The sequence below is a fragment of the Zonotrichia albicollis genome, chromosome 15, assembly GCF_047830755.1.
Source record: "Zonotrichia albicollis isolate bZonAlb1 chromosome 15, bZonAlb1.hap1, whole genome shotgun sequence".
In the NCBI taxonomy this organism is placed as follows: Eukaryota; Metazoa; Chordata; class Aves; order Passeriformes; family Passerellidae; genus Zonotrichia; species Zonotrichia albicollis.
The window spans coordinates 6,129,447-6,140,147 of NC_133833.1; the positions used below are offsets into that span (position 1 = coordinate 6,129,447).

General features: G+C 47.9%; 1 protein-coding gene across 2 annotated transcripts in view; it reads left to right on the plus strand.

The window, feature by feature from the left end:
* GLRA1 (glycine receptor alpha 1) overlaps positions 1–10,278 on the plus strand; it is a 44,887-nt gene extending 34,609 nt beyond the window's left edge. The window contains exon 9 of one of the 2 annotated variants that reach the window (XM_014264780.3): positions 828–10,278. In XM_014264780.3, coding sequence (XP_014120255.1) covers positions 828–1,142 — 315 coding nt within the window. In that variant the 3' untranslated portion in view covers positions 1,143–10,278. The remainder of the gene's footprint in view (positions 1–827) is intronic. The other variant, XM_005483685.4, reaches the window with a different exon arrangement.
* Positions 10,279–10,701: the final 423 nt, after the last annotated feature.

The following is a 10,701-nucleotide window of genomic DNA, read 5'->3' on the forward strand; positions in this document are numbered from 1 at the left end:
CAGTGACCTGAAGTCAAGAGACTTGAGATTCTAACTCTGCCTCTGCAAATCACTGATTGAATTACTTGGACCAAACTTAGTTTTCCCTGTCATTACATCCCTGTGCTCAATAAAATAGGGCTAAATCATTCTGGGATTCCAGCAAAGCTTTCACCAAAAAACCCAGACAGCAACACTGTTTGCCTTTAAATTAGAACACAAATTATATTTTTTTCCCAATAATTAGCACTACCACAAGCAGCCATGTCTTTCTATTGACCCACAGAAGGGCACTTGAGTTCCTCACCTAAAAGTTGGCTCCTGGGGATGGCTGTGGGGTGCCGTGGGCAGGCGAGTGAGGGCTGGTTGCACGCTGCCTGCAGAGCTCTTTTCCTGGACAGCTCCTGGCTCCTGCACATCCATGTAACTCTGTAGGAAGCAGCTGCAGCTTTGGCTACGTGAGTTACATGGAGCCCACTCCTTCTGGGCAAGCTGAAACTGCACAGGCAAAGCAAAGAAGGTGCTGATAGGAGGTGGGAGGGGGTAGGGAGAGGCAGAAGCAAAACAGGGGATGCAATTGGAAAAATGAAAGCAGTGCCACAAACCCTCCAATAGGTCAAAGACCTCCATGGGGTGGAAGTCAGTGCTGTTCTCCACGGGGTGCCTGGATCCCCTGATTTGCATCTGTGCATCACACAGCTGGCACCCCTCTATAAGGCTGATCTCCCAAGAGCAGGGGTTTGCCCAAGGGTGCCGGGCCTCGGTGGGAACATCTTTCAGCAGAGCAGGACGCTGTCAGCGGAGAGCCTTATAGCGAGGGTGCACTGTCTATATCTCATTTTAAGTAGAGTCCCATGCTCAATCTGTTCCAGGAGGACGAAGCTGGTGAAGGCAGGTTCAACTTCACCGCCTACGGGATGGGGCCAGCTTGCCTGCAAGCCAAGGACGGCATCTCTGTCAAGGGAGCCAACAACAACAACACGGCCAACCCGGTGCCGCCGCCGTCGCGCTCGCCCGAGGAGATGAGGAAGCTCTTCATCCAGAGAGCCAAGAAAATCGACAAGATCTCCCGCATCGGCTTCCCCATGGCCTTCCTCATCTTCAACATCTTCTACTGGATCATCTACAAGATAGTCCGCAGAGAGGACGTGCACAACCAGTGAGGGGAGGGGAGCAGCCGGGAGGGAGCGAGCAATCCTTTATATATGTGCAATAGCAATGCAGCAATGCATGAATTTAAGAATGCGGCAATATCTACTTAAAAAAAAAAAAAAAAAAAAAAAAAAGGGGAGGGGGGCTGGGAGGGAGTTTTAATCATGTGAACTGAGGGTGTCTGGCACAGGGAGGAGAAAAGAAGCTCTTGATCCAGGGAGCGCAGGGTGGGAGTTAGTTTTACAGCATAGGAAGATGTGGATTGCTCCAGCAATCCAAGCAGTGTAATATAGTAATATATATTCATGCTTAATTATAATGCAAAAAGAAAACAAAACAAAAAAAAAGACCAACAAACACAAATCCTTTTTTTAGCCTATTAACAGCTTAGATTCTCAAGTCACTGGAATGATTCATGATTCCATGTGCAGAAACTACTGCAATTACGCTTTATCTGACTTTTGCTATAGAAAGGCCATTCCAGTCAAGCACGCGGGGGGGAAAAGACCTAACAAAAGGGGAAAAACACCTCAAGAAAATAATTCTGTGCTTCTCTAGGTTTTGCACTTTGAAAACTGGATAGATGGGGAAACTTAAGAAAGAGGCTGTGGATTGCTGTTTATTTTACATATTTACTTTTTTTAGTCACGGGTTTGCCGATCAAACACTTTGTGACTTTTGCATAGAGAAAAGCAAATACATTATCTCTCTCATCTCCACCAGAGAGCATCCAAAGGAAACCCGAGAAGGACATCAGAGCCTTCATCAGAAATCACAGGTACCTTCTGTCCTTTTAAACAGCCTGGCAGGATTCAAGTCCCAGGAGGCAGAAATGTTATTCAGAGCACTAGAAATTATGAAGGATTTTTAAAATAGCTTTGTTTGTTTGTTCTGTTTTGTTTTTCCAAACCCCTTTCTGCCATGTTTGTTTACAATGGGGGGATGGAAGCAATTGTATTTAAAATGTAGAGAAAACAGGCATCTTGATGCCTTGTTTTGACAGGACCGGGCGTGTGGCAATACTGTCAGTGAGGGGGGTGGGGGGCAGGTGTGTATAGAGAGAGCAGCTTTTATTTTCTGACATTTCATAGCAGTTATATTAATAGTGAAGCTGGGCCAATGGACCCAAAATTCTATTTTTGTATCTATTTTGGTGCTGCATTTTACCTTGAACACGGATGGGAGGATGGAGCAGGCTGCTTTGCCCCTCTCTGCTGCCTGGCAGAGAGAGGGGGCTGGCTGCCACAGCTTGGTGGGGTTGGGGACAGGGGGGAGGGAGGTGGGAAGGGGTGAGCAAAGGGGTTTCTCTTTGCCCATGAGGTAGCACAGGTTGGCATCGGTGTTTGGGGTGGGGAGAAATGTGCCAAACACCTCTAGGGTGTTACTTGAAAGCCTGGCTTGGGGCCTGTGGGCAAGCCAAGGGCTTGATGTCCCACTTGTCCCTCTGGGCCCCTGGGTGTGAGCTGGCTGCAGCACCCAGGGTGACTCTGTTGTGTTCGTTTGCACTTTAGGGAGAGAGGTGAAAGAGAGCACCAAGGAAGAGACAATCAGTCTGCACTGAAGCACTTGGGGTCAGCTCTGGGTTAGGCACCAATAGAAGGCAGAGAGAAAAGTGGCACCCATGGGGTGCATCCACTGTCCTCCCTCTCCTGCTCAGGGGGGGAGCAGGGCTGAGCTGGGCTGGGGATCTGCTGTGGGAGCACACAGCTCCCTCCTGCAGAGGCTGGAATAGCTCACAGCAAAGTGCCCTGGGTCCAGCCTGGCCCAGGTCAGCAGCACCCAAGCCTGGGATGGGAGGGTGAGGTCATGCTTAGCCATGGGTGTCCCAACCAGCACAGAAAGAAGTAGGTGAGAGGACAAGAGAACCTGGGATCTGTCCTGTACAGGGATTATGCCAGGAGGAGAAACACCAGAGAAAACAGCAGGGCTTGCTGTGGCTGAGTAGAGGGACATCCATCTCCAAGGCTGCCATTCAGCACCTTTCACCAGCACTAAAACCACTATAGTTTAAGAGGAAAAAATTAAAAAAAAAAAAAAAAGGAAAGAAAGAAAGGAAGAAAGGAAGAAAGGACAAAAATAGAGGAAAAAAGGGAGAAAAAAAGATTAAAACCACAGCAGTCACTGTGTGGACTAGCGCCAATATTTTGGCAAAGGCCACCCAGTTTTCTGAGTCCCTTTATACTGCTGAGACAGGGACAGGTCATCGGGTCACACAGTGGGAGCACGAGCCAGCACATCAGCCCTTTCCCTGCACTGGAGCACAGAAATCCTGTGGGCTGAGGATTCCTCCTTCCCCTGGCAGACGGTGCTTTCCCAGGCAGAGGCGTTGTTTGATGCTGGGGCAGCATCCCGAGCCTTGGCTGGAGCCCAAGTCTGCTGCTGGCTCTGGGTTTGTGCTGAATTATTGAACTCTCCCCGCGTGCGCAGGGCCGGCTGTGCCAGCTGCGGTTTGTGATTGCTTCAAACGCCGCCGTGTCCTTGTCTGAGATGAAAGGCAAATCCAGGGAATTTCCTTCCTGCCCGGCAGCACAGCAGAGGCTTGGCAGCCCACATACCACAGCTCCTTCCTCATGCAGGTGAATGACCTCAAATTGCTGTCATTTGGGTAAAAGCATCCTGCTTCCTCGCTGCCTGGACCTTGCACTTCGGAGTGGGGCAATCTGGCCATGGCTCACACACCTTCTGTCCCCCCAGGGTACCTGGGCTGGCTCTCCAGGGCTGCAGGGCTCCTTCCTAGAGGAGCTGCCTGTAGGTGAACAAATCCTGTGCCCCATCTTCCCACCTAGCTGAGCTTTGGTCCTACATCAAACCCAAACACCAAGGGCAGGAGCAGAGCAAGGAGGAAGAAGACATTTCCACCCCACTTCATTCTGCTCCAGCTGTACAAAGGAGAATCCCGTGTTCATCCTGGACCTCCTGGGTGCAGATGCAGTTATGTCACAGCTGCTGCTTCACTGGAGCTCCAGTGCCACTTCCTGGCACAGAATAAGGCATGTAGGGACTGAAAATCATCAGAAAGATGCTCTTTCTTGCCCATACTTCAGCTGCCAGTGGAGCCCAGGGAAGTTTAGGGACTGAAATAAGAATCACACTCTCTTACCAGCTTGCCTTGGACTCCAGTTCAGCTTTGCCAAGCTCTGAGCACATCTGATGCTCACCATAAACAGTGTTGTTTTCTCTTCCTCAAGCTGCCAGTTTCCATTTGGGCCATCAGGTGACAGTGAGCAGCTCACACCCCACCAGGAAACACACGGGAATCCTGGTGAAGGTGTGACAGTGCTGAGATAACTGTCCCAGGGATGTCCTGCCAGAGAGTTTCACCACCTAGACAAGACTTTAGACTGTCCCATGACCCCCTGGCAGGTCTGGGTGGTTTTCAAAATCAAAGATTTTCCTCCGTCTGTGCCAGGTTGTGTTTAGTCTCTGTATTGCAAAAGAACTCGTTTTGATAACTTATCTCACCTTTAAAATAGGCTGATTTAATGGTGCCAGCAATTATGCTCATTAGTAAGAATGCACAAGGTTTGATATTGCAGGGTAACTTCCCAGCACATTGATGGAATTTAACTCCATAATTGTTATCTTTCCTTGAGAATGAGGCTCAGAAGCAAAACCTCTGAATAAAACAGCAGTTTTCTAGCAGTAAAGAGAGAAAATCGGGTCCTAATTCACTTGGCTTCTTTGGAAAAAGAGAGCTTTATCCCAAATATTATTTCCAGATGTTGCTGGAGACCTAATGCTTTGTGAGCAGGAATTCTTTTTCCTTACACATAAATATAATTGTCCAGAGTAAAAAACCACCAGCTTACTATATTTTGATCAGGTAGCAGAGTTTTTCCCACTTTAATACTTGATCCTTCTGGGATCCCAGTGCCATGGAAGCCAGAGAGGTGCTGAAGAGGGTCCAGGACAGAGCAGTGAGCACGTGGGCTGCTGCAATCTGCAGAGCCCAGCCTTGGCCTTGGCCAGGCACCAGCTGCCTGGGAACACTCAGGTCATTCCCTCCATGGCTCTGGTGGTGCCCTAAATCTCCTGTCCTAGAAGATTTTGGTTGTCAGGCCTGGGGGACTTTTCTTCTAAAACTATCAAACAATTTCAAATGCTGAATAATCTCATATCCTCCAAACAGGAACTTCTTTTTGGCTTTGTTTTCCTCAGACTTTTCTGGAAGCTTTTTCTTGTTCTTCTGAAGATCTTTCATTTTTCAAAGCAAAGATAATTCAAATTTGGCTGTTGGCTGCCCTTTATCTTGACTGTGATTTAAAGACTTCATTTCCCAATGCTGGTAGAAAAATGGTTAGAAGCATTTACAATGTATATTTATGAAAAGAAAGGAACATATGTAAGGAGAAAAGGCTGCTTTCAGTGGTGCCATATTTTTCAAAGGTTGCATACAATCATATTTTTGTACTGTACTACCACTACTTAATAGAACATAGTCCTTATCCCTGTGCCAAAGACAGACAATCTCTTTCAATATCCTATTGCTTACTCCAAAACCTTGATACTGGCAGCAGTGGACTGCACAGTGTGGACATCAGTACCTCAAACCCCAGTCCTGCTGCAGCATGCCACAGACTCCAGCTCAGCAAAGGAATTATCTGGTCCATTCCCAGCTTGGAGGCACCCACACATTCCTGTCTTCTTCTCCAATGGAGGTGGATGGAAGGGGCATCTTGTGCTGCTCCTGCATCAATGGTTTTCCATTATTTGCATGGAGAGAGTGCGCTGGTTAAGTAGAAAATTGAGATACTTGATTGTTCTTCAGGGTACTAGGATGAGCACCAAAGCAGAAGCTAATAGTCATTAATTTTAGTATCTTAAATTACTTCAGGTTCTTTAAGTCTTCCCATTCCCTTCTTTCTTCCTCCTTAACAATTATTTCTTAAGGCCAGTTGCACATCTCTTGCTCAAATGAACCTGCATGAGACTCTCACTTCATTCAAGTCTAATGCACTTTTCTGTGTTCATCTCCCTTTTTTCCATTCCTGTGGGGCTCAGTTCCTCAGCACTGCAAGCTTTGGAGGGCCTGGGATCAGTGTCTTGGCAAAACATGGCACTAAAGCCATTCCCCAGGGCAGGCAATGTGACAGGTCCCAGGGAAGTGCTCTCATAGCCAGCCAGGCATGGACAGGACTCCTGGGGAATGCCAAGGTGGCCACTGAGAGCTTTCTGTGAAAGAAAGCAGGGTCAGTGAGAGGGAATTCAGTCTCTGGCTGTCATTCTGGCTGCTGGAACGTTGGAAAGGACACAAACCACAGGGCAGGAAACAAGAAAAGGGATGATTTCAGCCCCCAGCAGAGGAAATTACTGGTTAAATTGTCAAATGAGGATCCTGGCAAAGAGTGGCGGAGAACAGGAAGGGGAAGGAAAAGCACTAGGAGAGGTTTAGTTTGCATGCCACATCACTCCTGCCATCCAAGGCCAACAAGGATGGTGCAAGGCAGCAGGAATTATATGATTGTATTAAAATACGACTATCAAGTCTGACAAACCTAAGCTGCAGTCCTTGTGCCAGGTTTCTGAGCAGAAATGACAAGGGAGTGTTATGTTTGTGATATTCCTGCTCCTGGGTCTGTTGCAGACAGTGCTGGGGCTGGGTGAGCTGTGGTTTGACCCAGGCCACGCACGGGGAGAGGGAACAGATGGAACAGATTCAGCACAAGCTGATGTTGCCACTCTGGGGAAAGGCAGGGGGATTGCTGTGTGTGGGTTTAACAATCCCTGCAGCACTCAGAGCCTCAAAAAGCACAAGGGAGAGGGAGCAGCAGCTCCCAGCCAGGACAGGGGACACAAACCCTGTCCCCAGACTGAGGGTCAAGTATGTCAGTACAAAATCATCCATGTTTTCCTGGGCAGAGGATGATACCAGCATAAATAAGCCATCAGCACAGCTTGAATTTAGCTTTTATTTACAGATTTTCCACTTGAATTGCATAAGTAGCTTAAGTCAAACAAGGACATCCTCCTCACCTATCCAGGAAACTGGGGCATGAGGTATCACCAGTAACCACGTGCCCAGGCTGTGATCATGTCACTGCTGTGGCACATGAGTGAGGTTTGGCACAAGCAGGGGCAGGCAGAGCTGCCTGGTCTGAGGCACACAGAGCTCACAGGTAGTGTTTGCTGCTAAGGCTTTTGGGAAGCTGGGCCCAGGACTGTTAGCACTGTAGCAAGCCAAAATCCCCTTCCCCAGAGGGTCTGTGGGAGGACATCTGCCTTGTCCAGGCACTTGGTGACACTGCAGCACTGCTGGGTTACCTGTCTGACAAAAACATGAATCAGGCTTTAGGCTGCAGCCAGCTGAGCCAGATGGCCTAGGTTAAACACACCACAGGATTTGGGCACTAAATTACTGCTCCAGGTTCAAGCCTGAACCACCTTTGCAGTGATGACACCATTGCAGTCACAATTACAGTGGAGGCCTGGTAACTGCTTAAAGCAGCAAGGCTCTGTCAGTGCCCTGCACACATCAGCAGGGCAGGGCCTGCAATGGGAACAGAAATGGGGCCTGGGCTCCAGAGTTTCTTGCTTGGCACCTAATCCCAAAACACTGACCTTTCCTGAATGAAAACTATGCAATATTGAAGACTGTGCCACGGGTGGTGCTTTAGCCACGTCCCCTGGGTATGCACCCACACATTCTCAGAAGTGTCCTCACACATCACTCGGGCTGGGGGGAAGAACCAAGGAGTTCCTGAGGAGCAGAGCCAGCTCTGGAGCTTGTGATGTGCCACAACCCTGTTGTGACCTCAGCCAGGTCTGCTCTGCTGAGGCTGCACTATTAGAAAGTAGAAGAGTCCTGAGAGTTCAGCTCCCCAGCCAAGAGTACAGTGAAGGCAGGGATCTGAAAAGAGAAAGGAAGAGCAGATTAAGGATTGTGTAAGGGAGAGGAACATGTAGTACTCACTCCTTGCTGTAGTCAAGTGCAGTCACTGCAACAATATGATCTTACTGGGAGTCAAGGCTTTAAATACTGCTGCTTATTCCTTGAGGGGCTGGAAAGAGAATTCAAGAGGCTGGACTTGTCCCATGGAGGAGGAGACATGGGACAGCATGGACAGTGTCGCCTCTAAAAACAGGGCTTGAGAGACCAGCAAGGAAAGGAAGTGGAGAGGGGGCAGCCCCTGTTACCTGAGAATGGTGCTGGGATCACACCTTGCTGCAGGCCAAGGTGTGGGACACAGGTACATCCTTCACAGGCAGGAGTGTGACCATCTTGGCAAGTCCTTGGACAGATGCATGCCTCCACTTGCCATCAATCCCACTTGTGATCAGGATAACTAGAATTTAAAAAAGAAATCACTAACGACTTAGGCTATTGTTACATCCTCTCCTTACCATTTTGAGTGGCTGTGGCCAGTCCCTTGGTCACAGCAGTAGAGCTCAGCTGTACAAGAGATGCTTAGCTAGAGGCTGACCCAACAAAATCTTAGCAAAGGGAGCAGAAGTTCCTTTGCCTTGTGCTTAACTAGGCCAAGGAAACAACTGCACCAGAGCTTTGAAACACTCTGCCTACATTGATTCTGTACTTTCCTTTCCATTCCAATCATACCACCTGGTATGCTTTTGTCCTGAACACTGTCATTCTTCCAATTCTAGGGTTAGATCAGAAGAGAAAATAAGCTCAGAAACAGCATGGGCCAAGCTGACAAATCCCCAAGTTAACCTGCCCAGAGTGGAGAACTGTGAAAACAGCACCTCCACATCCAGATATCCCATCCCACCAGCCCTGACCAGTGCCACTTAACTTGAGAGGGCATTTAAAAGTCACACACACATTTCAGAACAATAATTGATCCATAATCCTTACATCAGGTCACAGCAGCAGGTTAATCTGGGGATCTGTCAGCTTTGGGAGCGTTCAAATTGTAATTTTTGGGAAACAAACATTAAGATTCAAACAGTGATGTAATGAGAGAATTTGAGAGGCAGGTAAGCAGTTAACCTTCCCCTCAATGGGAAGAGTGACCTGTTGTGCTTGAACTCTGCCTCTGAGCTCCTTGTCACTGTACAACCAGCCTGGTGCTCCCTGTGACCAGGGCAGGGGGTCAGGGGACACCAGCAGCTCCAGAGGTACCTGAGGCACAAAGGCCAAGGGACTAACCTCACCACATGCATGTGGAATGAATGATCTTGAAAAATGCACTGCCTGGAGCATCTCAAGCCTACTGTGAAATGGAATTCCTACACAAATGGAGAAGTTTGTGTGGTTCCCAAGTCTGGCCACGACACACTGACAGCACTAATCATGGCCAGAGCTCACCTCTTCTTTCGTGGACTTATCGAGCTGCAGCAAAGGTCTGACTGTTTCAAAAGAACTGAAATAGGAGGTAACTGTGCTAAAAGCCATTCATATTTGTGTGTGTGTGTGAGATACAGCAACACTTCAGTGGATTAAGAGACTGAAAGAAGTAGAGACAAAGCAACACACAGAGGACTTCACCTAAAAATGGCCTGACATGCAAAGGTCACTGCACTCCATCGCAGTTTGCCATCCTGCAGCACTGGTGACACCACTCTGGAAGCAGCCTTGGAACCCTGAAGATGCACAAGCCTGTCCCAGTTTGTCACCACCCACCTGAGATCAAACCACAGCCATGAACAGGCCAAACATTGTGGACAGTGACATTTTATGGACTGTGTTGTCTCTCACCTTCTACCACAGTGTATAGCATATCATGCTTGTTAAATTACAGCTAAGGAGTAATGAAAAACTTACAGTTAAGTGACATAAAAAAAGGGGGGAGGACCCACAAATTTCTCCCATCCAACTATAAACGCACACCCATTTACATTGTTTTGTAAATGAATTTAGAAGAAAAATAAAAATATTAAGATATTTCTCTTCAGGACAACCACTGCACATTTGGTTTTGCTTTGGAGGGGAGATACAAACACACACAGCAGGAATTCTTTCCAATTGAAAATATGCAAAACAAATAGAAGTGAGAACAGTTCAGCACCTAGACAGCATTTTCCTTCTGTCCTTTATAAACATTATCTCAGTTTCCCACAGCATTTATTTCACTAGTCAAACCCTCAAAATCTGGTGTCTAGGAAGAGCACCTCTCAAAAACTTCAGAAAAAAAAAAGCCTATTAAGCAGTGGCATTGTGCTGCCCCATTTTCTGTATCTCTCCCATCTGCAAGCCATTTGTATGAAGAAAATCTTTGTTTCCAAAACTTGGCTTACTAAAGCTCATTTGTTCCCAAACACAACAGAGCCTTGGTGCTGTTTACAGAGGCCGGGCTGGTTCAGCAGCAACAGTGGGGATGTTCCAGGGTGTCCCATCCCTCTGCCAGCACTCCCTGTCCCCAAGGAGGGCAATGCCAGCCACCCTCCCTCAGGGTTAGAATGTGGGGTTGAACACAGCCCCAGACCTTGGCTGTTGGACAGAGCCTCTTGACACACAGGTACACCACATGTAGGAACACTCTATCAGTGTTCTTCTGTAAGTACTGAATCCAGATTGGAGCTATTTATGTGGGGTTTCATGTGCTTGCTGAAAAAAAACAAAACAAAAAGGATGTTTTCCCAACATTGTTCATCAACAGGAAAGGATGGCAA